The following is a 27,547-nucleotide window of genomic DNA, read 5'->3' as shown; positions in this document are numbered from 1 at the left end:
AGGTATTTATTATTTACACCACTGAAATAGTCCCATAAGAACAATATACACCATGTTCATTTAAAAGGATGAGATTCCTTTCAAATACAGTAACTCTATAAAGCAATACTGTCAACACAAAACGGCCAATTACAAAGCTCTAGTGCAGACGTAAGCAATGCAGTTTTTTACTCCTATGGTGATACTTTTACTGAAGCACGCTGTTTGCACTCAGACAGCTACAGCTGGAACAGAACAGAAACTGTTCATGCTTTTTAGGGTTCACACAATGATATGTCCCACTTTAAAAGTGACTGCCTTTAATTGCTTTTAGAGCAATTTTTTTCAGATAAGCGTGCTTTATAACACGACAACGAAGCACATTCTTTCCTTATTTATTCTTCAGTCTATGTTTTCTATTTCTCATCCTATGACCCATTGGTATCATTTCCAGTTTTACTCAAAGAACAGTGTCACACATACAGACCAGAGACAGCTCAGAATTTAGAGATCTAAGTTGTGGATCACACAGACAAGAAATTTTGTCAATGATAAATGAATTTTTTAAAACCTGGTAATTTAAACATACTTAAATACGAGGCCCATTATTCAAAAACTTTTTTTGGTTTTAAGAGGAAAAATTCAGTTTCAAGCTGGGTTTGGTCTTTGAGTTAGTGAGACAAAAACTTAAGACAAAAACACAAGATGTAACTTGTTTCCAAAATTACAAAATAACATCTTGGAGCAAATTTTCTGTGAGGTGGGTGGGGTGTAGGGGGAAAACTTACTAATCAATGCTGGGGATAATATTTCTTATATACATATAGGAAAAAATGGATTTCTTTTAAAGCATATTGCTATGATCTTCAAAAAATATAAAATTAAATTTACAAAACACTGGAAGACCAAGTATAAGCAGTCTGGTATTTGCTTCAGTGTCCAGCACTATCAAAATGATCTCTAGCATAACAGCAAGAAGTTCATGGGTCTCAAGTATCTTCAGTAACTGCCAGCATAACTTACAGTTACTGTCCTTGCTTCTTTGAGAGATACCTGTAAGAAATAAAGGAAAGGCGTCAAAGCAGTGTGGCCCTAAATTCCTAAATATCAAACTCTCTTTTAAAGACATAACAAAGCTTTAACAAGTAACTGTTAATGTCTAACATCTGTTGATAGCGTCAACAGGTTAATCAAATTACTCAAGTTCACACCGCTAGAAAGTGTCAGTGCTCAGATTCACAAGGAACCCAGAGCCTGTACGCCAACCACCATCACTCCTCTGCCTTACCTACAGATGTGGAAGAAACATCTTTAGCACTGTAGTTTCCAAACAGAACTCAACCTCCATTTATAAACCCTACTTTATTTATTTTTTGCATGACTATTTGTTTACTGTAGGTAAGCATAAAGAGGAGTCAAAGATACTACAGGACTTTAATTAAGATTGTTAAAAACGCATAGGAGTTGATTTATAAGGAATCTACCACCAAATTTAAATATGTGTATCTGTAGTTCTGATATAGAGGAGCCCCTGGTGGTATAGCAGGTTAATGACACTGGGCTACTAATTACAAGGTCAGCTGTTTGAAGCCACCAGCCACTCAGCTGGAAAAAAGATGAGGCTTTATATTCCTATAAAGAGGTACAGTCTCAGAAACCCACAAGGGCAAATCTACTCTGTCCTATAGGGTGACTATGAATTAGCATCAACTCAATGGCAATACATTTGAGTTCTAAGTTTACAAACAACATAATCCTTGACATAGGTGAGGAAAGTTCTTAAAGTCAGAAGTGGATGAGTTGAAGTGGTGTTGCTGCTCAGTGTGTGACATTTATTTCCTCCCTGACTCAGTGATATCACCTACAAAATGAAGATGGGAACAGAAATGCTCAGAATTTGCCGTATCTTCCTAACAGGATTATGTAACTCCTACAAGCCATTTGCCAAAGTGATCTGAGATTTGAAAGCCGAAGGGCTTTTATTACACAGCAGTGCATTTTTTGCTGTATTACTGGAACTGCTATAAAGTAAAGCAGTTTTAACTTTAAAGGTATCATGTCTACCTGACGTGCGGTATCTAATAATCCATTCCACTGGCCCAGAGGTGCTCCTTCCCCAAAATTGATGTTCATGTGTGGACTTTAGATTTGTACTTGTGCTTGGAAAACATGTGGAAAGGGGGGAGAGGAGAGCAGGGAGGGGGGAGAAAATGAGGAGCTGATGCCAAGGGTTTAGGTGGAGAGTGGGTGTTTTGAGACTGATGTACAAATATGCTGGACACAAATGATGTATGTACGGATTGTAAAAAGAGCTGTATGAGCCCCTAATAAAATGATTTTTTTTTAAAAAGTGGAAGACTATCTACCAACGTAATAGTGGTTCTCTATGAACAGGAAGATCCTGAATAACAGTTTTCTTGTGGAATAAGATTTACTGCTATGAGATTACATGTAAACTAATTTTAATTCTCTCCAGGAAAGATTTGTTTTATTTTATCCTGGCGGTATTTGATTATTTAAGAAGCGGGATTACATCTCATGTAAAGCATAAAAAAGTTAGTTACCAATTGTCTAAAAAACTTAACATCCTAAATGCGTACCCACCCCTAAAGTCCTCTCCAATAGAATATGTTTGAGTTTACTTAGATTTATGACCAAGTTAGAAGTTTAAGGGGGAAAAATAATCCTAAAAATATCACTCAATTGAACAAAGTTTGTAAAATTCGCACATTTTAAATAAAAATGAAGAGTTGTGTGATTACTGGTATCACCAATTTTTAATTTTATTAATATACGAGAAAAAGAATCAGCAATGAAACACTTACCTTTCCCAATACTTGTGATTAAGCTCCAAAAAATCATCTAATTTTGCTATTTCCTTGAGATATTGGGTCAACTTTAATAATTCTTTGTCTTTATCTCGATTTAGATGTGCTTTCATGAAAGGTCTTATCTATTAGGAAACACGCATTGTTCACTACTTCACATTACAAAACAAAAACTAACAAACCTGTACCATATTCTATGATTGTAATTGAGAAGGTTAAAGTGTTACCAGGTGGGTGAGTACTAAGAATTACTTTTACATTCGTCTCAGTTAAATAAATTCTTGGTATAGTAGCTATACTACAGGTTCAGGGCTCTTCCATCATTTTTCCACTTGCTGTCTTTCCAGTCTGAAACTGAAAGCACTAACTTTCCTACTGCACTTGAACCTCTATGTGCCAACCATACTTTGTAAAACGGCTCAGACTTCCCTTCTATCACTCCAGTTACTCCTAACTAGTTACATAATGTCACTCACATACATTTCATTCACAATAAATTAACCAAAGTACAGGTTGAGATAGATCAAACAGGGGAATGAGGATTTCCATTTCAGTATTCTATTAATTTTCATATAGCTGAGAGATCATGATACATTATAGCCTGCTTATCATAACAAAATTCATAAAAAATATTTTAATTGTACAAGAGTGTCCCCATAAAACTTTGTATTTTCCAGAATTTAAAGCACATTTTATGGTGAAAAGCAAGAATTTTAAAAGTACTAGCTCACCGGGGCAAAACACTAAGGGCGTGCAACAGAGCAGCAAGGCGAGCAAATCACTGAAGTCCCTGGAGAATAACAACAATAAACTTTGGGGCCAGGGCATGGTACCCCATCAGACTCAGCCTGAAAATACTCCTAAAGGTCAACAAACCTGGAACTATTTATAGGCTTGTCTTTTCTTTTGAAATCATTTTACTGGGAGGGTCATACACTTCTTACCACAATCCACAAATACATCCATTGTGTCAAACACATTTGTGCATTTGCTGACATCATCGTTCTCAAAACATTTTCTTTCTACTGAGCCCTTGGTATCAGATCCTCATTTTCGCCTCCCTCTTACTCCCTCCCTCATGAACCCTTGATAATTTATAATTATTATTTTGTCATGTCTTACACTGTCCAACACCTCCCTTCACCCACTTTTCCGTTGTCCATCCCCCAGGGAGGGGGAGGCTTTTCATTTTTTGTCATTGGATTTTTGTTGTTGTTTTCGTGGTTTGTTTTGCTTTTGTGATTATTGTCTCTGCATGTCTATCTAGATAAGATAGGCAGGATAAACAATCCAGAGGAGAAAACAACAGGATCTTGGTTCCAGGGAGAGAGGGAGAGGCGGAGGAAAGAAGGGGTGTCAACAAACCCAAGGATAAGGGAACAACAAGTGATCTAAAATCGATTGCGAGGAGGATACAGGATGCCTCGCAGGGCTTGATGAAGGGCAATGTAGCTAAGAGAAATTACTGAAACCCAAATGAAGATTGAACATGATCGTGGGACAAGAGGGAAGTCTTAGAAATAGAAATGAAGAGAGAAAAGAACTAGGAGGCAAAGGACATTTATAGAGGTCTAAATACATATGTATATATGTAAACATATTTTTATATAATGATAGGGAAATATATCTATGTACATATATTTATATGTTAAGTATTAAGGTAGCAAATGGCCATTGGGCCTCTACTCAGGTACTCCCTCAATGCAAGAACACTTTGTTCTAATTTCTGTGATGTTCACCTTCCCAACATTATCACTGAAGACAAAATGGGTGCATAAGCAAATGTGGTGAAGAAAGCTAATTATGGCTGGCTATCAAAAGATACAGTATCTGGGGTCTTAAAGGCTTGAAGATAAACAAGCAGCCTTCTAACTGAGAAGCAACAACGCCCACATGGAAGAAGTATGCCACCTGGTGTCGATGGGATCAGGTATCAGGCATCAAAGACCCAGAACAAAAAAATCATATCATTGTGAATGAGGAGTGCAGAGTGGAGACCAAAAGCCAATCTATAGACAATCAGACATCTTCTCAGAGAAGGGTCACAAGGAAGAGATAAGCCAGTCAGGGTGTAGCATAGCACCGATGAAACATACAACTCTCCTCTAGTTCTTTAATGTTTCCCCCTTGCCCCCAACTAGCATGACCCCAATTCTACCTTACAAATCCAGCTAGACCAGAACATGTACACTGGTACAAATAAGAGCATGCAACACAGGGAATCCAGGACAGATAAACCCCTCAGGACCAATAATGAGAGTAGTGATACCAGGAAGGTAAGGGGAAGGTGGGATAGAAAGGGGGAACTGATCACAATGATGTACACATAACCTTCTCCCAGGGGGATGGACAACAGAAAAGTGAATGGAGACAGCAGTCAGTGCAAAACACGACCAAAAAAATTTTACAAATTATCAAGGGTTCATGGGGGAGGGAGGGGAAAAAATGAGAATCTGATACCAAGGGCTCAAGTAGAAAGAAAATGTTTTGAGGATGATGATGGCAACAAATGTACAAATGTACTTGACCCAATGGATAAATGAATGGATTATGGTAAGAGCTGTATGAGCCTCCAATAAAATGATTTTTTTTAAATATTCCAAATATTAGAACTCCTGGGAGAAGGGACATAAATTCACTGAAATTCACTGCCACTCAGTCAATTCTAACTCACAGGGGCAGATTAGGGGTCTTCATCTATGGAAAATTAATTCCAATATCCCATACACTAGAAGTCCCTCATATATACTCTTTCAGATTCCTATGATGATTCTACTGGGTATTTTTCTTTTTTTAATTTTTAAACTTTTTTAGTATTTCTGTTTCTAAAACTCCCTGTTCTAAAGTAACAAGAAGAGCTAAATATTTATAGCATCTTTCTATGCATCAAAGTCCCTATGTAGTACAATTAATATATTTTGCTTCTATAACTAATTCAAATGTTGAAAGTTCTAATCCACCCAGAAACACCCCCAAAGAAAGGTGTGGCAATCTACTTATGAAAAACCAGCCACTGAAAATCTTAGGGAAAACAGTTCTACTTTGATCTACCTGGGGTCCCCAGGAGTTGAGTCAACTCAATGGAGACTGGTTTTTTTCCTCATATCAAGAGATAACAGGGTCCAAATGTTGACTAAGAAAAAAGTTTCTTATAAACATGCATAAAAACTAATCTTTAGGGTTTTTTATTTTAAAAACACTCTTTAATCTTATTTCCTTAGACAGTTAACAGGTAGTAAACTTGGGCAGAACAGGTAATAAGCCTTAATTTTATAATTAGCTTCACATCAATCAAATCTGAAGAATACAGTTCAATACTTTTATCTGGTGAACTGCACACAGGAATAGCACTTCTCCTAAAGCCTCCAACAGAAACCATTTTCTTAAGAGCAAAATAACCAGCAATCTACTTAGGCAATTTTCTTCCAGTTCACGTCCTAAATTATCATTCTATCTCAACTATCCCCATTCATATGGAAAGCCAAATCGACAAGCTGAAAGAAAAGCTTCTAAAACAAACTGCCCCCCACCCCAGTTATCCTCGTCTCTAAAAAGCCAAGAACACAGCTTGCTAGAAAAAAATTAGGACTAAGAATAAAAATCTTAGTGTCAGGACTCCCCACTACAGTCTCCATCTGCATTCCAAAAAATATATATATCATGACAGTAAGGGGGCAAGGGAGTAAAAGAGGGACCCCATCAGAAGGTTAGATATATAGCACCCCACCCCCAACTAGAGGAGGATGAATAACAGAAATGTGAGTGAAGGGAGACAACAGGCAGTATAAGACACAAAATAATAATATGTAATTGATAAGGATTTATAAGAGTGGGAGAGTGGACGAGAGAGTGATACCAAGGGCTCAAGTAGAAAGCAAATGTTTGGAAATGTTAATGGCAACATCTGTACAAGTGTGCTTAATATAACTGAATGACGGATTGTTATAAGATTGTTGTAAGAGCCCCGCAATAAAAAGATTGAAACATAATTTGAAAAAACCTCACTGCCATAGTCAATTCCAACTCATAAGCATTTCATAACTTGACACATAAGCAATTAAGTACCAAAAATTTAAGTTTCAATTTTTCTTTTACCAATTTGATATTGCTACTAGAATTCAGTGCTACCGTCAGGACTGCACAAGACTGCTTGTTAAAATCATCACTGCTCTAGAAACCAAGTCAGATAGAATTTAACCTAAATTCTGCCACTGACCAGTTACACACATGATCTTGGACAAGTTGAGAATTTTCTGATCCTCAGACTATCTCTATAAAGTAGGTGAACAGATTGTTGGGGTTTCCTCTAGCATGGATGCAGAGGCAACAAATTATTTTCATGTGGTTCTTCTAGCCAAAGTCTCTAACTTCCACCAAATGACCTTTTCCTGCATGGGTCTAGTATGAAGGGAGTGCTTGGGGGGCGGGGGCGGGAGAGATACTAATATGATTCACCTGTAAGTAAGTGTACAGTATTCCCTGGAATGCCACTGTACAGTGTATAAAAGGGGCCCTTTGAGGAGGAGGAGGGTTCTCAAGAGCAGGAGCGGAGTATGTTCTTTGGGCTCTTGGACCCAGCAGACAGCTATAACATCAGAGGAGCAGCAGAACCAGGAACCAGAGCCTGGAACAGTGGTGGACTTGCCAAGCCCTGCGGCAAGTAAAGCTCTGTGCTTTAGTGCAGGAGAGGCTGGTTGTGGAGTAGGGTGTCTCTGGGCACTAATTTGGGGAACTAGGTTTGCTGAGCCACGGGGCTTGAGCAATGCCTTCGGGTTAAGGCTTACAGCAGTGGTATGCTCCTGTAAGCATTTACTAGCAGGCCTCAAAGAATTAGTGACATGTCCTGACAGACAATCTACTCTGAGCACTTCTTACCAATATCACAACGTGTTAAGTTCTTAATAAAACTCTTGAATCTGAGTACTGATTATTAAACATTGTTGTTGTTAGGTGCCACTGAGTCAGTTCTGACCCACAGCACAAGAACGTTCTATGAGCAACAGAAGGAAACACTGCCTCGTCCCGAATCATCCTCACAACTGTTCCCGTGCGTGAGCCCACTCAGAAAATAAAGGAAACTATAGGACACTAATGGAGACAACACAACAGATATTTTATAATTCTTAGATCTACTTGCCCTCTGAATTTCAAAAACTTCTTAGTTTCAATTTTTTAAAATGTCCTTAATTGCCAGTTCTTCAGGTAACCAGATCATCAGAAAACTTAAAATTCCAAATAAAACATCTGACTATTTCACTTCTGATGTTAAGATTCGATGGTGATAAGCCTGTGGTGTGCCACAGAACTGCGTAAAAGTAAGACCCATAGGTGAGTTGTGTAGCCAAACAGAAAGGGAAGTGTGTCCAATTTTATGTTATGCTAAATATTTCCATTTTCTTCCCAGTGGCTATAAGAATACAGGAATTAAACAAATCCATGAAGCCCAACTACTACTTACACGTCTACCATACTTTCCGTATTATGGGTTCATACACTATAAAACTGTCTTACCTTTAGTCCATTCTGTGGGTTCATTAGAAAATTTCTTCCTATGTCATCAAACATAATGGTGTTTTTTTTGCTGTAAAACTCGGAAAACTTTCCCCATATGACACCAAGAGGTTTTACCTTAAAACAAAAGTTTAGATTTAAATCAAAAAGGCTGCAATACTTTAAAACACACAACTAAAATGATGCCAGTTTTCCCTTCTCCCTGTAATTATGACTGGCAGTCACCACAGAGACGACCTGGCCAGAGTGGGGGATACTATCCATTGAGGGGCACCAAACGAGCCAGGAGAGCTGAAAAAGCAGATACTTTATCCTGGATGATGGGCATAACACGAAAGTTTATAATTATGGTGTACACGCATAACTGAGTTCCAATACTTTCAAGCCCTATGTGTATCACATAGTATAACTTATGATGCTTCTAAATGAATTAAACCCATTTTAGATTTCCAATAATCTTAATATGAAGTTTTTGAGTCAAATGAAACTTATTTAACCTTTACAAAAGAATGGAAAGTATTTTTTTAGATGTCTACTACTCAAAGCAAACCCACCGCCATAAAGTCGATTCCAACTCAGAGAGGATCGGACTGAGTAGAACTGCTCTTCAGAATGTCTGAGACTGTATCTCTAAGAGTAGACAGCCTACCTTTCTCCTGTGGAGTGGCTGGCAGGCCTAACCCCACAGCTCCACCAGGGCTCTGAGAGATCTACTAGGCAAGCCCATGATTTCCAGGGCAAATTAAGTCCTCCTTAAATTTAAACACCCCTCAAAGCTGGTCACAAGGGATACTTTCAAAACTAGAAAACCTTGCTCTTGTAATTTATAACTTAGATATTTTGTCTGGGAACAGATGACTTTAACCAATTCAATGGCGCAGATGCATAATCTAGTGTATCCAACTTCTTAAATTCAAACACACCAGTTTGTGAAGTGTTGCTCTTATTTCTGAATCCTTACATTAAGGCATTAAATTGATAATCTCTTCTATGTTCCTATCTTCGGTACTTACATAAAATCTCGGCAAGATCAAGAAGTAATAAGACTAATTGTAGGGAGGGACTTAAGTGACATTGGATGAAGGTGGAGAGACGTTTTTCATCGGGCACTTTGTTTTTATTGTTGAACTATGTCATTCCACATTCAGAAAAGTTTTCATTTTTAAAAGAAAACGACTTTGCTGAAGGCAGGGACCTCATTAATTGGGATAATGATATATGCTGACAAAGGCTTCTTTACGAATTCCTGCTGGCTTCTTTAATAATGTTTTCCTCTTGCAATTTATTTTAATATGGAGAAAAACAATTTATTCCCTTAGCTCCCTATCTTTTATAAAACCAATTACTATTAGTGAAAAAATTTTAATTTTATTAAAATTTCATTTTACTGAATTTATGTATACTTACTTAGTACAAAACAATCCCTCTGAATGCCTGAAAACAAATACGACAGTGAACCCAAAAGCACGGCGACAGTCACTGGATGAACATTTGCCTAGGGACGTGGCAGGGAAAGAAGGGGGAACCGGGAGCTAACAGCAATGAGTAGGAGAAGATAATGTTCTGAAATCAGTTTTGGTGATGATTACACCAATCTTAATATGACTGAAGGATTAAGCTTTATTATATGTGAGACATATGCCAGTGAACCTTTTTTTAAGTACAGCTACAAAATTAGTGTCCTTTAATTCTACAAAAATATCAAAATGTGAGCTGTTTCTCAATACATATCCATCTAGATCTATAGACTCCTGAAGACAATGGTTCCATCTCTCTAAACGAGTGGTTCTTAAACTTCCTAATATCGCAACCCTTTAATACAGGTTCCTCAGCTGTGGTGACCCCCAACCATAAAATTACTTTCACTGCTACTTCATAACTGTAATTTTGCTACTGTTATGGATCGGGTGACCCCTGTGAAAGGGTCGTTCGACCCATAAGGGGTCATGACCCACAGGTTGAGAACTGCTGTAACCATTCCCTGAATAACTCGGTAGTCTTCAACTTCCATCCTATCAGAATGGCAGCGGAGCACCCTACTGTTGCTAGGTGCCTGTGACTCAGCTCTGACTCGGTTACCTCATGTACCCGGTCTGGCGCAATACTCAACTGTTAGGTTTGAGTCCACCGGGCCAGCACTAGGTTGACGCATCTACTTGAGGATCTTCCTCTGTTTTGCTCTCTACTTCAAGCATGATATTCTTTTCCAGGGACCAATCCTCCCTGACAGGACCACTGGATTGGTGTTTATGCATTGGGCTGTGAAGCACAAGGTCTATAGTTCAAAACCATCCACAGTTCCATTGGAGGAAACTGGGCTTTCTACTCTTTTCACAGTGACAGTCCCAAAACCTCACAGGGACAGTTCTGCCCTGTCCTGTGGGCTCACTATGAACTGGCACCACCTGATTACACAGAAAGGATCATGATATGGTATTCCACCTGTACTGCTTCTAAGACGGACTTTAGGGTGGGGGCAACCTAGAGAAACTCAAATTGGATTCCTTTTAAATGTCTTTTGTGTTTTGGGAACAAAGAGAAATCTGAAGTGCCAGTATCAATAGATGGGGAATAAGGTTCCCAAACAAATTCTTCCAGGACTGCCCTGGATTGATGAGAAGGCAAAACATTCTTAAAGCAACGCTCCAGGCCTTTGGTTCATCGACGCCGTCTTCAATCTTCTTAAAACTCCTCCATAACATGTTCCCATGACTGTCCTGTGTCCTTCAAGTAACTGTAATAAGATCATCTCTTTGGATCCCCAAAAATTGCATAACCTTCTGGCAGCTCTCTCCCTTGAATTTAACTGGCCCAGCAAATCGCCTGGGAAGTCACTAATCTAATCGCAACTTTTTTGTTTTTTAAGACCATCGTTGCAAATGTATGGCAAGTGTAGCAGTGCAAGAACTTGTCTGCATCATCCACAAATTGCAGAGACAGGTTTAAACAGGTTTTGTTTGGAATAAAGTCATGCATATATGAGCAAAATTTTGTGATTTACTTTTTTATATTCTTGGTTTTGTTAACTAACAAAAAGCATTAAGAAATGACAACAGTAGTCAGCCTTTATGCCCCTCCAGATGAGAAACCCTGCATCCTCCTAAATAATGCTGCCACTTTATAATTAAGCCAAGCATCAATTGTTCCCTAAAACAGGATCTGCTCTGTTTTCAATGATAAAATATTACTGCTAACTGCAAAAAAAATGTAAATGCATAACAGCACCAAGACACACCTAAAGTCACCTACAATCTAGTACCAAAGATGGTAACTAGACATTCTGGTACAGCCTCAGAAGAGTTCACAGAGATTCCTTGTTACAAAAAGGGGACTCTGGAACCAAACAAAGGTTAAGAATTATTTTCTCAGTTTATAAATACTGCAGAAATGGCTTTTGTTTTCTAAACATTTTATTAGGGACTCATACAACTCTTATCACAATTCATATATATATCAATTGTGTAAAGCACATCTGTACATTCGTTGCGCTCATCAATTTCAAAGCATTTGCTCTCCACTTAAGCCCTTTGCATCAAGTCCTCTTTTTTCCCCTCCCTCCTCACTTCCTCCTCCCTCATGAGCCCTTGATAACTTATAAATTATTATTTTGTCATATCTTGCCTGTCCGGCGTCTCCCTTCACCCCCTTTTCTGTTGTCCGTCCCCCAGGGAGATCACATGTAGATCCTTGTAATTGGTTCCCTTTCCAACCCACTCACCCTCTACCCTCCCAGAATCGCCCCTCACACCCCTGGTCCTGAAGGTATCATCCACCCTGGATTCCCTGGGCCTCCAGCTCCTATCTGCACCAGTGTACATGCTCTGCTCTATCCAGACTTGCAAGGTAGAATTCGGATCATGGTAGTGGCGGTAGTGGCAGGGCCGGGGGTGGAGGGGTGGGGGGTTAAGAGGAAGCATTTAGGAACTGGAGGAAAGCTGTATTCTTCATCGGTGCTATGTTTCACTCTGACTGACTCATCTCCTCCTCTAGACCCCTCTGTGAGGGCATCTCCAGTGGCCGACAAATGGGCTTTGGGTCTCCACTCTGCACTTCCCCCTTCATTCACTAGGGTGAGATTTTTTTTTCTGATGATGGCTTATACCTGAAAATGTTTCTTTTATTAAGAACTTACTATGAAAAAATGTTAGTGTCATTAAATATATTCTATAACTATTAGAATACATCCTACTAAGCCAGTGGTTCTCAATTTGTGGTGGTGACCCCCTTTGGGGGTAACAAAATTACAGTTATGAAGTAGCAACAAAAATAATTTTATGGTTGGGGGTCACTATAATAAGAGGAACTGTATTAAAGGGTCACAGCATTAGGAAGGTTTGAGAACTACTGTAGGAAGCTGTTTATATAACCGATTCTCTATTGTTGGATATAAAGATTATTTTAATTTGTCATAATTATAAAATGTTCCCAATTTTATATTTTCAAAATCTGTTTACTTTTCGATTTATAAAATGTCCCACTTTAGTATAAATAAATTATATGAATCATATATACAGTATTTCCTTTATTGAAAAGGTTTTATATACTTAAACTGGTTATGATTTTGACTTATGATTTTAATACTACCAAAGCTTTCCTAGGATCCTCAGTTCTTCCCAATTCCTACTAATTTGTAGGCTTTTAGCAGCCCTGGGCCAGATTTTCTTCATCTCTTTATTCCCAAAGTGCATGGCACAGAGCTCTGTAGGTAAGAGGAGCACGGTACTGAGTAGTCGCTTGATCAGAAACAAAAGAAGAACTCTTAATTCTTTCAACCATATAAACCTAGGGAAAGTTAAGTCAGGAAGAGGACTTGGATCAAAAATGAAATGGAATTCTTAAGGATGAATACGCTAGGTGTTAGTGGACTGAAATGGATAGTGTATTTGAATCAGATAATCATATGATTTCATACACAGAAAACAACAAGTACAAGAACGGCCCTTTCCTCTGCCAGTTCTTGTAGCCTTTCTCTTGGGCTGCGCATCCAACACCCAATGACACACCCAGCATGGTGGTTTGGCTGCTGGTTTCCTTGCTCCTACCTATGCTCCTTGCTGATGCCCAGTCCTTTCCTCACTTACTCTGTCTGTGGCTGCCAGCATCCCAGGACAATTTCCTACAGCCATGAATTCTCTTCTTGACATTTCCATCTCAAGTCATTAAATTTATGGCTAAAATTTAGGTCTGTCAGCTTTGTATATACCTCCCTATGTCAAAACACAACTATTTTTCACTACCCACGTGGATAGGTTTCAAAGTCCTATAATGTATTCTATCAGCATAAACAAAGCACACAGGTCTTTTGAGAGAAGGAAAATGACTTCTTACGTCTATGAGTCCTCGCCTCGGAGTATGCACTGTTATCATAGCAGCGCTGTCCAACATAAAGGTGATCTTATAGTTTGCATTTGTACTCACGCCCAGCTCCTAGAAACACAGGCAGTCATGGGATTAACATGTGCTTACACGACTGTGGAATTTCATGCTTCCCGAAGAGATCCCATCGTGTCAAGTTCCTGCCCTTCTGGTCACCACATCTTGCTAAACAGCAGCAAATGTTTTTGCTTCATTTAGTTAAGCCAAATTGTGGTAGTCTGAGGGAAATAAACTAACAACACATTACTTCCTATTTATCATTTCAGAAGGGAATTAACCTTTTGAGTACTATGCATAAGAGCAAAAAGAAGGGAATCAATATAATAAATTGGGAAAAGTAAATCAGGAGGACATTGAGTAATTCTTTGTCTTAGACAAGAATTACGTTTGCAACACATTCTATCATTAAATAGACTCTAAACACACTACTACTCCTGATATTTATATCTGCTTATGACTAAAGGCTGGCCAGTGAGAATGAAATCAATTCCTAAAATTTCCAACATGACAAATGCAGTTCAGAACATTTCAAAATGGATTGCTTTCTAACACTTACTTTCATTTTAGCTTCAATCCACTTCATATTTGTTGCAGCTAAAACGAGGAATGATAACAATACACATGAAAAGCTTGAATTTCACTTCAAAAACTTTCTACATAAGTTTTCTAAGACTAAAGTTTCAATGCATCACAAATAACCGTCCCTAGCATACATATAGTTTTCTTTAAAATATTCATAAGATAAATTTATTTTAGGCGTGCTCAAGACAAAATGAAAACAACTTATTCATAAGGTACAGGTAACCAATGTTAAAAAAGAACTCTGAAGCTGGGAAATTTATAAATCAAATTCCCTTTTGAAAATAGCCCTACCACTTTTATTATCAATTCCACACTTACATTTAGGGTACCTGAATGTCAACTTTCTTCTATGTTTTTACTTCCAGGCTATAGTGTATACACTATAGCAATATAAGCATATTAATTGTGCATCAAAAGTCACTTTGTTATACTGTAGTGGCTTCCATGTTTCTGTGATGCTGGGAGATATCCCACCAATATTTCCAATACAAACAGGATCACATGGCAGAAGATAGGTTTCAATGGGACTTCCAGACAAAGACAAGAGAGGAAGAAGTGGTAATCTAGCACTAAAATACTAAAAAAAAAAAAAAAAAAAACCTGGCCAGTAAAACTCTTCTCAATAGCAGCAGAACACTGTCACTATCTGCTATTGTGTCAGACAAACCCCTCTGGCTGAGGACACTCAAAGTACAAGTGGAAAAGAGCGGCCTCTTCACGGTACGGTCAACAGTGATGGCATTCCCAATGGAGCAAAACTCTCAGCACATGCATTTGCTGTTGGGCACAAACCAAACTGAAAAGAAACAGTTGCAACTATCCAGTAATAATCAGAGCATGGAATGTACAATGTATGAATCTGAGAACTGAAAGTCACCAAAAATGTAATGAAATTAATAAAGATTGATACCTAGGCATTAGTGAGCAAAAATGGACACTCTAACTTGAATCAGATAGTCATATGAATTACTATGCCAGAATGACAAACTAAAGAGGAACGGCATCACATTCACTGACAAAAAAAATCACAAGATCTAACCTGATGTACAATGCTGCCAGTGATAAGATAATATCCATACACCTATCAGGAAGATCAGTTAATATGACTCTTCTTCAAAAATACACACCAACCACTGATCCCAAAGATGAAGAAATGGAAGAGTTTTACCAACTTCTATACTTGGAAATTGATCAAACATGCAATCAAGATACATGATAATTACTGGTAAACGGAATGTGAAATTTGAAAACAAAAAGGATCAGTTGTTGGAAAATACTGCTTAATGATACAAACAGCATTGGATATCACATGATAGAATTTGGCAAGACCAACAATTTATTGCAAACACCTCTTCTAAACAGCAATTACACAAGTGGACCTCACCAGATGAAATACACAGAAATCAAATCAACTATTTCTGTGGAAAGGGATGAGAGAAGTTCAATATCATCAGCCAGAACAAGGTTAGGAACTGACTGGAAAAAATCCTTTGGATATAACTTCAAGTTGAAGCCGAAAAAAATTAAAAACAAATCCAAGAGAGCCAAAATATGGCCTGGACTACATTCCACCTAAGTTTACAGACCATCTCAAGAACAGATTTGATACACTGACTAGTAATGACCAAATATCCGACAAGTTGTGGGATAGCATCATACGTGAAGAAAAAGGTAAGAAAGAAAAGACCAATAAAGATGCCAGAAGAGAGTCTCTAACTTGCTTTTGAATGAATATAACAGCAAAGAACAGCAATCAGAAGAAATGAAGTAAAAAAGTTAAACAAAATGTGAAAGAGCTGCTCAAAAAGACAAAATATTATAATAAAATGTGCCAAGACCTATTGTTAGAACAAACAGAAGAACATCCCACCACATATCAAGCTAAAAGAAATGAAGAAAACGTCAATCCCTGCACACAATACTGAAGGATTCCATGGGCACATTAGGGAACCATGCAGGAAGCATGAAAAGAAGACGCAAAGAACAGAGTTCTGTATTGCGGTGGTCTAGACCCAAACCTGAAATATCTCTGAAGTCTACCTGTACCTGTACATGAGTGCTCAAAATAAAATTCTTTAGCACACATCAAGAAAAATACAAAAGAATCACGTTACATGTAGAACTTGTAGATTAATGTACCTAAAATAGAAATAGTTATGACATAGGAAAAAAGCATTTTTTAAATTCAGATCTATTTTCCTTCTATAATTCCCATATGAAAACAAACCCAAAAAATCAGCTAGTAAAATGCCCCAATTATTAAGTAACTATTACATGTCAAGCATGGTGCAAGTTGCTGTACTGATATTTCATTCTTACATCTACCCTGTAAAATAGGTTCGGTTATCTTCATTTCTCATAGGGGAAACTAAAGCGCAGAGAGCTTAAGTGAATGTCACAAAGTAGGGCAGTGTTGGATTAGAACCTAGTGTATTTAGTTCTAGAGTACCCTTTTGAACATAATACCCCGAAATAACTTATATAAACAATTAATTTTAAATATATTATTCTGAAAACATTCTCTGGGTTCCTAGCCCTACTTTAATGACATTTAGTGGGTGAGCTTTTTCCTCAAGTCAACTCAGGTGTCAAGAGCTGCTGAACACAGACAGCTTTCCTCCCTCTTCTAATTAAATCAGAAAACAGTTGCATTTTAAGTATGAGTGGAAGTATTCTGATTATAAGGAAAAGTAAAACCAAAATTTACAGACCACAAAGTGTATTAATCAACCGGTATAATTAAGTGCAGCATTTTTAATTATGAGATGTTACTTAACTTATAATCAGGATAGTTCTTCTCTACTTATGATTCTTCCAAGAATCAACTTTCAATGTTTGTGGGAAGTATATAAAGCCTCTGCCTATTACTTTGGAGAAAGTTTTGGAACAAAAAAGACATCCAATGAAATAAACAGTGAGCTCAGTAATGTTAATTTGCTTTCTTAAGTAAGTGCACATGGCCTTTTTCCTGAGGAATTTTATCACTTTGTTCTGTTTAATATACCTTCAAGAAAGGAAGTAACATTGTCATGAAGTGCCAAGAATTCTACTTCAAAAAGAAAAAAAAAATCTGCTTCAGAGTGGGGCTGTTGTAACTGGGAGGTTATGGTAATCCTGATACCACAATCTACTCTGTTTTATACTTAATTACTGCAGAGGCATATGGCAAATATGTATAAGTACATGTGATGATACGAGAAAGTTTCACTAGACATTTCCTTAAAAGCATGCATGTTATTTTAAGTCTTTTCATAAAGATTATAAGGAAAAAATCTTTATTTGCATAAACAAAAAGCATAGCTTACACCAAATAACAATGTCATAATCCTCATAGGCAGATGTTAGGAATTCATGAAGATATGGCCGCATTAATTCTACCCCAGTCTCTGCACAAGACCTGTGGTCTAAAAGAAAATCAATCACAGATGATGATTAGTTTACTGTCATGGAAAAGTACTTGTTTGTTATCAATGAAGCTTACAAAATGCAATATAAATACTTTTTGTTTAAATTACAAATTCCATTCAGGTTGAATTACTTAATTCACAAAGATATCTTTAAAAACATAAAACTTCCTATCTTGAGGTATAACCTATTAATTTTAATCAATTTTCAGAAAGTTACATGAAGAATTTAGGTTTCTATAGTAAATTTTAACAATGTTTTCCTTATCAAGTTTCTGAAGTCTAGATATTTGTTTATAATGACAAACTACATATCAATAAAACGAAAACTCACTGCCATCGAGTCAATGCTGACTCATGATGACTCCATAGAACAGAGTAGAACTGCCCCCATGGGTTTCAAAGACTAAGTGTTTACAGGACTGGAAAGCCCCACCTGGAGAGGCCAATGGTTTTGAACTTCAAACCACAGGGTTAGCGGCCCAAAGGATCAACACTCTGTCACCAGAGGTCCATCTCAGAACAGGCGAGGACAACCTGTAACTCACTTTAACCATTCCCCTACCAGTGTATTGAGTATCACCAAAATGACAAGCCTAATTAGTTTGATAATTAAACTTTAAAATAAATCTACATTAATATAAATGTTTAAAGTTCAGGATTCTAAATAAGTAAGGTCATCATAACAGATTTAAATTAATCATTTCTTGGCAGCACTAGAGCATGAAATGAGCATTTTACTTTTTTGATCGGCATAAAGAAGTTTAAGTTTTAGAATATTCTAGGAATACAACTGAATAGAATACCAAGGAAAATATTTAAAATAACTAAAACATTTTCTCACAGAAACTTTAATGTTAGCAAATGGGTATACTTGGGTGACATTAGGGTACATCCATAGGTAAGAGTATTGTGAGAGCCGCCACCACCACCCAAAAAACCATGCTAGGTGATGTTTAACATGAAACTGCATATATATTATTTAATATAACATTCAATATAATGTATTGAAATGTTCGATATATTATTAAATAAAAGAAAGTGGGGAAAGTGGAAACAAGCACAAACACACTCTGGAAAATACACATCCAGAGTGGTCAATGTGGGCTCTCGGGTTACAAGTAGCTTTTTGTTGCTGTTTACCTGTGTTTCCTACAATGAACGATTTACTTTTTAATAATGAGAAAGTTGCTGGGGAGTCGAGGAGGAACACTCTTGTGGGGGAAGAGAACATGAAGAGTATTTTTAGTTGACTTACCAAACAAAGTATAATCAACATCTAGTACCAAAAGTTTCTTCCCTTCCCTGGGAGGATTTAAAATTTCTACTTTGTACTCTTTAACTCTGCGAGAGATTTTCAGGAGGTTTTCTTCTCTAATGGGAAAAAGACAACCAGGTGAAACATTAACTTTTTCTATCCTTGCAGACAAGTTCCACTGAGAGGGAAAAGCACTCACCTATTCTCCACTTCAACTACTTCATCTTCAATATCAAAGTCATTGACAACATCATCATTGTCAGGGGGTGGACCTAAGACATCTTCCTAGTAAGATGGAAAAAAAGCTTTGCTTTACCACATTGTCTTTAATATAACAAACCTATGTCTAGAACAAAAATCAAATGAAAGGCACAATTTGCGTTCAAGCATCTCTCGAGCACGCACTGTGGGAAACTTCCCGTAAAGAACAATTCATTACATACGCCACTAGGCAGACATGTGAAATCTAACCATTTGGGTTACTACTCCACGCATGGCTAGCTATGTACTCAAAAGTTCCAACGTATTTATCTTCTGCTGGGTTCATAGTACATTCACTAAGCAACTTTCCTGCTCTGAAAATGTTATAATTAAAATACGATACAACAGGGTAGTGTAACTCATACTAACTTCAAAGAGACAAATGGTAACAAAAGTAAACATTTACCAAGCTCTCCTCACGAGTTCCCATCATCATGATTTTAGTATTTGGTTTCAGTTTGAGAGCTCCAAGCTTAACATCATTTTCTGCAGGTTTGCCTACAATACAAGCAAATGACTGTTTTCTCACTAAAGTTCAGAGGCTGGTTTCACTATTCCATTACACAACACCCTAACATTAAAAGGCTTGGCACAGTGTCCACAGCAGTAGGACTTGTATTGCTCATTCTGCTTTTCCTTACATTGTCAAAGCAGTACTGCTGAATCAGAGCTGTACCTAAGACTGAGAGGTAACAAACGACACCGCGTTGTTACCCTCTGATTCCATCTTAGAGGCACTACTTGACTCAATTAACTGAACCAAAGATATCATGGTTCATTTTGTTATTCAAGATGAAGTTAGCCTTTTCCAAAATATTTTGTGTTTAAAAAATGTCTACTCAAAACTTACCCTCCAAAGGTATGCCAGTTACACACACTATGAACACAGCCTGTAATTTGTAAGAAGTATTGCTTTCAAAAGGGAAAAGATCATTTGGTACAAGTACAACGCCCAAGCTCTAATGAAAAGGCTATGATAGAAGTAAATGTCAGAAAATAAATTATAGTGTTTCAACCTGGGACTTCTTGCCAAAAGTTTAACAAGCAAACACCAACTGTTAAAATTGAAAAGCAATCTCAATATTAGATGGTATTTTCTAGAAACTTTTCATCTTCCTGCCTTTACTACTAAACAGTAATTTCTCAAAAGAAATCTTCATGGGGAAAGATTTATTAAAGAATATTTTAAAATTGGCAAAAATTTAAATGCCAAAAAAAAAGAAAGGAAAGGAAAGAGAGATAATTGATCATTACCTTTAATTTTGAGTCCAAGTAACTTCTGGCGCTCTGGCAGGACTCCTGTAAGGGTCTTGAGAAACTGCTTGAGATCTAGCACAGTATCATCTTCGGATAGTGTGGTCACTGAATATTCCTGTCCACCCCATTTCACGATCAGAGGTACAGCCATCCTTGAAACATATGACGAGGCTGGGTTCAATCAGGAAAAAATCGAGGGGAACAATTTCAACCTAAGATAAAACACAGACAACCAAACCCATTAAAAGAAACATAACCAAATTTTCTGAGCATGTGCACTTTGACTCCTATTTTACAATTTAATGGCAGTGAAGTCGTTTTCTCCTTACAGCAATGCTACCAGAACACTAAGAATTCAAAGTTAAAGATAATTCTCCTGCCCTCCCAATTTTAGCTTCTCAACTCAAAACTAACTACCACTAACTCTGTGTCACGGTGAGCCTATAAAGGTTAGGGTAGAACTGCTCCCGTGGGCTTCTGAGACTGACCACCTAAGGAATTGTAAAGCCTCGTCTTTGTCCCTCAGAGCGGCTGGCTATTTCAAACTGCCAACCTTACAATTAGCAGCCCAACATGTAACCATTACTAGATCTCTGGGACTTGTGAAGAAGTACAATCTCAGAAACACACAGTTCTGAGTTCTCCCTCGTCCTGAAGGGTTTTTTATTAATCAAAATTGATGAAATGTTAGCATAAGAGTAATCCAAACACTGCCATCAAGTGGCTCCTGACTCATAGTGACCCTATATAGGGGCTTACAAGGCTGTACATCTTTAGAGGTATAGATAGCCTCATTTTTTTTTTTTCCTGCGGAGCAGGTGGTAGGGCTGAACTGCCAACCTCTTAGTTTCTGTTGTGTTGTTAGATGCCATGGAGTTGGAGGTAAGTCATAACAGTGCTATGTATCAACAGAAAAACACTGCCCAATCCCACACCATTTTCAGTTATTTGTCACTGTTGGAGCCACTGTATCAATCTGTCTCGAGAGCCTGCCTCTTTGGTACTGACCCTCACTTTTTCAAGCACATGTCCCTTTCTTGGACACCCAGAGGCAGCTCTACTGTGTCCTGTAGTCACTAGGAGTTAGAATCAACTCAACAGCTATGGCTGGCTGCGATACTGGCAAGTTCCTTTATCATGCATCACCTGTCTTCAGTTCACATTAAAGAGGTAGTACAGAGTAAGTCATTAGGAGCACAGATTCTGGAACCAGAGTACCTAGATTCAGATCCAACTTACTAGTTATTTGATATTGAGAAGTTACTGGACTCTTTGTGAGTGAGTTTCTTCAATGTAAAGTAGGGATGATAAAACAACTTAATTGTGCTCATGCAGAACCTATATGTGTACGCAAAACAGAATAAGGGGATAGTGCATGGTTTAAGCACAGGAAAGGCATGATTAGGGTTGTTTCCTTTCATCGATCTGTATGCTGGGCAAATAATCAGAGAAGCTGGGTAACATGAAGAAGAATGTAGCACCAGGATTGAAGGAAGGCTTATTAACAACCTGCAATGTGCAGCTGACACAACTTTGCTTGCTGAAAGGGAAGAGGGCTTGAGACACTTGCAGATGTGGTCAAAGATTGCAGCCTTCAGAATGGATAACAAATCAATGTAATGAAAACCAAAATTCCTCAGTTCAAACAATAGGTAAATCATAATAAACAGAGACTTAAGTAATCAAGGATTTCATCATGCTTGAATCCACAATCAATGTTCATGGAAGCAGCAGTCAAGAGATCAAATGACACATTGTACGGGATAAATCCGCTGCATGTGACCTCTTTAATGTATTGAAAAACAAGGATGTTACTTTGAGGACTAAGTTGACCCAATCCAATGGTATTTTCAATTACTTCCTGTGCATGTGAAACTTGGACCATGAATAAAGAAGATCAATGAATAGATGCATTTACATTGTGGTGCTGGTGAAGAATCTTGCACAGACACTGTCAAAAGAACCAAAAGATCTGTCTTGGAAAAAGTAAAATCAAAATGCTCCTTGAAAGCACATACTTTGGACATGTTGTCAGGAGAGAACAGTTCCCGGAGGAAAACATCATGCTTGGTAGAGGGCCATCAAAAAATGAGGAAGGCCCTCGGCCAGATGGTGTGACGCAGTGAGGACTGGGCAGTGTTGCGTTTGTACGTAGGGTGACTATGAATTGGAACGGACCCACGGGTACCTAACAACAACAATCCTCCTTTCTCCATTGATTTAGTATGAGGATTTACTTGACTACATTAGTACTTACAATGAGCACTTATATAAGCATTGGCTAAAGTGAAAACCAAACGAGACACTTGAAACCTTATTTATGTTCCAGACACTGTGCTAAATAGTAGTCATTTTTTTAATCGTTTTATTAGGGACTCATACAACTCTTATCACAATCCATACATACATCAATTGTGTTACATTCTTTGCCCTCATCATTCCCAAAACATTTGCTCTCCACTTAAGCCCTTTGCATCAAGTCCTCATTTTTCCCCTCCCACCCCACAACCCCCTCCCTCAGGAACCCTTGATAATTTATAAATTATTATTTTGTTTTATCTTGTGCTGTCCGACATCTCCCTTCACACACTTTTCTGTAGTCCGTCCCCCAGGGAGGTCACATGTAGATCCTAGTAATCTGTTCCCTCTTTCCAACCCACTCTCCCTCTACCCTCCCAGTATTGCCACTCACACCACTGGTCCAGAATGAATCATCCACCCTGGATTCCCTGTGTTTCCAGTTCCTATCTGTACCAGTGTACATCCTCTGGTCTAGCCAGACTTGCAAGGTAGAATTCAGATCATGATAGGGGGGGAGGCGAGGGGAGCATTTAGGAACTAGAAGAAAGTTGTATTTTTCATCGTTGCTACATTGCACCTTGACTGGCTCGTCTCCTCCCCTAGACCTCTCTGCAAAGGGATCTCCAATGGCCAACAAATGGGCTTTGGGTCTCTACTCTGCACTCCCCACCTCATTCACTATGGTAAATTTTTTGGTTCTGATGCCTTATACCTGATCCCTTCGACACCTTGTGATCCCACAGGCTGGTATGCTTCTTCCATGTGGGCTTTGTTGCTTCTGAGCTAGATGGCCGCTTGTTTACCTTCAAGTCTTTATAAGATCCCAGAAGCTATACCTTTTGATAGTCAGGCACCATGAGCTTTCTTCACCACATTTGCTTATGCACCCATTAGTCTTCAGTGACAGTATCATGGAGGTGTGCACCCAACGATATGATTTTTTGTTCTTTGATGCCTGATAACTGATCCCTTCAGCACCTTATGATCACACAGGCTGGTGTGTTCTTCCATGTGGGCTTTGTTGCTTCTGAGCTAGATGGCCGCTTGTTTACCCTCAAGTGTTTAAGACCCCAAACGCTACATCTTTTGATAGCCGGGCACCATCAGCTTTCTTCACCACATTTGCTTCTTCACCCGCTTTGGCTTCAGCGGTTGTGTCAGGAAGGTGAGTATCATAAAATGCCAATTTAACAGAAGAAAGTATTCTTGCATTGAGGGAGTACTTGAGTAGAGGCTCAATGTCCTTCTGCTACCTTCACACTAAACCTATAAATATAGGCACATAGATCTATTTCCCCATCCACATATATAAATATATTTGCATATGTACATGTTTTTATCTAGACCTCTATAAATGCCCTTTGCCTCCCAGCTCTTTCCTCTATTTCCCTTGACTTTCCTCCTGTCCCACTATCATGCTCAGTCTCTACCTGGGTTTCAGCAATTCCTCTTGGTTACATTACCCTTGATTATGCCCTACCAGGCCCCCCACACCCACCTCACCACCGATTTGGATCACTTGTTGTTCCTATGTCTCTGGGTTTGTTAACACCACTTCCTTTCCCCCCACTTTCCCCTATCCCATGTCCCCCCGGAACTGTGGGTCCCATGTTTTCTCCTCCAGATTGTTCATCTAGCCTATCTTATTTTAGACAGACCTGTGGAGATAATAACATGCACAAAAACAAGACAGAGCAAAACCAAGCAACAATATACAACAACAACAAACCACTGACAAAGAACAAAACACAACAAGAAAGAAAAGTTTATAGTTAGTTCAAGGATCGTTTGTTGGCCTTTAGGAGTGTTTTCCATTTTACTAAATATGATTTTTATGCAATCTTGTTTAATATTCATTAAAGATTATAAGATCAATTTTTTCCTATTTTATAATTGAGGAAACAATTCAAAGTCTACAACATATAAATGGTCAGAGCACAGCTGTTAAAAAACTGAGTCTTCTGACTAAATTTCGTTTCTTTCCCTACACAACTGTCTTTCTTGAACTGGACCTGCAGGAGGTAAGACACCTAAGATCAGTAAATACAAAGCACACTGGCTCACCTAAACATTATGTGGCATCTGCTACTCCTGTCAACAACATCATGTGCATATCCCCCCCACAAACTTTCTAAAAGTTGTCATAAACTCATTCTCTTCACAGGTTAGAAATTGTCTATTCTCATCTAGATGTGTTGGTATTTCCAAAGGCTTTCAATTATTTCATACATGTGTACATTGGACTGTTTATGAATCAAGAACAAGTGCTGCCTCAAGAGGCAAACTTTGAATCTCAATATACAAAAATCCTTGGAAACAAAATAGCTTAGGAACAACAGACAAGGACCCATAAATTCACCTGCATTGACTTTTTCGTGCTTATAATGTACTCTGCTGAAAATTGAAAGCAGATTATGAAAAGAAAACAAATGCATTAATTTAAGGCAGTGTACCTGATTCCATAAAGAACTTATTAATAGATATTAGGATACTGAAAAAAAATGTACAAATGTACCTGACACAATGTATCGACGTATGGATTGTGATAAGAATTGTAGGAGCCCCTAATAAAATTATTTTTTTAAAAAAAGGATGGTCCTAGGCAATTAGTTTGACACCACAGGGAACTAGTTAAGAATATAACTGAGAGTGGAGGCCAGAAACACAGTGTGTGGGTTACCAAGTCCCTCGGTGATTCTGATGCACAAACAAGTTTGAGGGCCACTACTCTAAGACAATTCCGTTTTCTTAAGGATGGGTAAGGAAATGTGCCCATGGGATGGGACTTCGATGCTCAGAAAAGCAGTTTACAAACGTTATGGATATGGATATTCCAAGTGGGCAAATGCTCTGAAGGGCCAAGCACAACCACCAGAGAAATTTAAAATGCATACAAGTCCTTCCGTTTTGAAGGTACTGAACCGCATTTCTTCAGGCTTCAGATCATTCCCACCAATCACAGCAGCACTATAAACATACCTGAATCGTTTTATTTTCACGTTGAGCCTTTCTTCCTTACTACTCTAATATCCGAAGTCATTTTTCACCCTACCAGAATTATCATTGCAAACTTATTAGGAGGGAGGGGCGGGCAATAGAACCCAAACAAATACACTGAACACGGAATCAAGAACAGCTGTGTGGGCTCGGGGGTCCCCTCTGCCTAACACACTGTGCCGATTTTGTTAATTCCTCCATTGCTACCACCGGGGCCCAAGTCTTCTCATACACAGGATGTGGCTCCCAAGATTTACTTGACAAGAACAGTGTTGCAAGGCACAAGATAGCCGCTGTGACCCGCGGCGGCGGCGGCGCTGGAGTACTGGTGACAAGCTGCACGGTTTAAACCGGGTATTCCGGGTACTCCTCACAATGTTAGAGAACGCGAGAAGTTACTTAACTTCGCAAAAGACCACACTAGAAAGCGGCAGAAGTTAAGAACTTGAACTGACAACACAAGTGCCTTCTGTGGAATCGACGGGAACGGCGGCTAACTGCAACAAGCCCAGGGGTGGTAGGGGGCTGTTGACGCCCTCAACTCCGTAGGCAGGACCGAGCGGTAGCCAGCGCGAGCAGGGACACACGCGGGGCGGACAAACCGTGTGAAGGGACCGGCTGGGGCCGCGTCGGGCGGCACCACCGACCCCGAAGGCCGAGGGCCGGCTCCTGAACGCGGAGCGTGGCCCGGAGGGGCAGGGGAATCCGAGAGGAGCGAAGAATGAACTTTGGAGGTGCCAAGCCCCCGGGGGCGCGGGCACCCCAGACACCGGCCACAGGCTCGGGCGGGAAGGCGGCGGCCCTGACGGGAGAGGGCCGGAGGCAAGGGCCCGGACGGCCGCCCGGGGCGCCCCCAAATCGCAGCCGGGAGCCGCAGTGGAGGCCTCTCGGGGAGCAGAGCAAGTCCGCTGGACCCGCGCCCCAAAGGCGTTCCGCCGGCACCGACACCCCACGTCCCCTCACCTGGAGAGCGGCAGAGCCAGGGGCAGCGGACGCAGGAATTACCACAGCGGAATCCCGGCGACCGACCGGAAGTGAAGGACGGGGCGCGTAACCGGCGGATGAACCGGAAGTAAGTGGCTAGAGGCGGAAACACGCCGGTCATTAGAGAGCTGCTGTCCCTGTTTCTCTTCGCGTGCGAGCCCTAAGAAGCCGCTGCGAGGATCGGCCCGCGGCTTCGAGAGCGTCGGCGTTTTCCGGAACTGGGCTGGAACCATGGTGCAGGTCGCCTCGGTCCCCGGCGGCCGCGGGGCGCGCTCGCCCTGCGCATGCGCCCGCCAGTGGGGCTCTGCCCGACCCGCGGGGCTGCTAGGGCTGCGCGAGCCGGGCTGCGGGCGCGAGCGGGGCGCTGCCTTTCTCCGGGGGGTGGAAATCCCTTGGCCTCGTAAGGCTCGATCGCTCTCTGAGGCCTAAAAGGTGACTTCCTCCGAGAACTGAAGGCTTCCGTCCCTCCCTAGCCCCAGGGACCACCAACACTATTAATTTCAGGGTGCCCCAGAGATGGCTTCTTGAGCTGCTCTCGGCAAGGTCAGCAGTTGGAAACCAGCAGCCCGCTGTGCCGGAGCAAGTCAAGCAAGGCCTCATACTCCCAGCAGTTCCAGCTCGGAATCTCACGGGGCAGGGTAGCTGTGTGTCAAAATGAACTCCATGGCCGTGCGTTTGAGCTTGGTAGCTTAGTGGTTACGGGCTGGGCAGCTAACACCGGTCAGCTTTTCCAAGTCACCAGCCGTTTGACCAGAGAAACATGGAGCGCCCTCTTCCTCCAAAGCAGTGGTTCTCAGCCTTCCTAATGC

The 27,547-nt window shown here is 39.7% G+C and overlaps 1 protein-coding gene across 2 annotated transcripts; it reads right to left on the bottom strand.

The window, feature by feature from the left end:
* Positions 1-26,872, bottom strand: UBLCP1 (ubiquitin like domain containing CTD phosphatase 1). Of its 2 annotated transcripts, XM_075541910.1 has the most exons (11): positions 26,718-26,872; positions 20,454-20,668; positions 19,606-19,697; positions 19,138-19,223; positions 18,939-19,054; positions 17,582-17,680; positions 14,251-14,288; positions 13,647-13,745; positions 8,319-8,435; positions 2,805-2,932; positions 1-1,032 (listed from the first exon to the last, which is right to left on the bottom strand). In XM_075541910.1, the coding sequence occupies exons 2-11, from the start codon at positions 20,605-20,607 to the stop codon at positions 1,005-1,007; spliced, it is 957 nt and encodes a 318-aa protein (XP_075398025.1). In that variant the 5' UTR covers positions 20,608-20,668; positions 26,718-26,872; the 3' UTR covers positions 1-1,004. The 2 variants fall into 2 exon arrangements, with proteins under 2 accessions (XP_075398025.1, XP_075398026.1); XM_075541911.1 differs by lacking the exon at positions 2,805-2,932.
* Between the last annotated feature and the right edge of the window lie 675 nt (positions 26,873-27,547).

Source organism: Tenrec ecaudatus, chromosome 2 (assembly GCF_050624435.1).
Source record: "Tenrec ecaudatus isolate mTenEca1 chromosome 2, mTenEca1.hap1, whole genome shotgun sequence".
Classification (NCBI taxonomy): domain Eukaryota; kingdom Metazoa; phylum Chordata; class Mammalia; order Afrosoricida; family Tenrecidae; genus Tenrec; species Tenrec ecaudatus.
The sequence above is the reverse complement of the archived record's forward strand: the minus strand, read 5'-3'. Positions and strand labels throughout refer to the sequence as shown.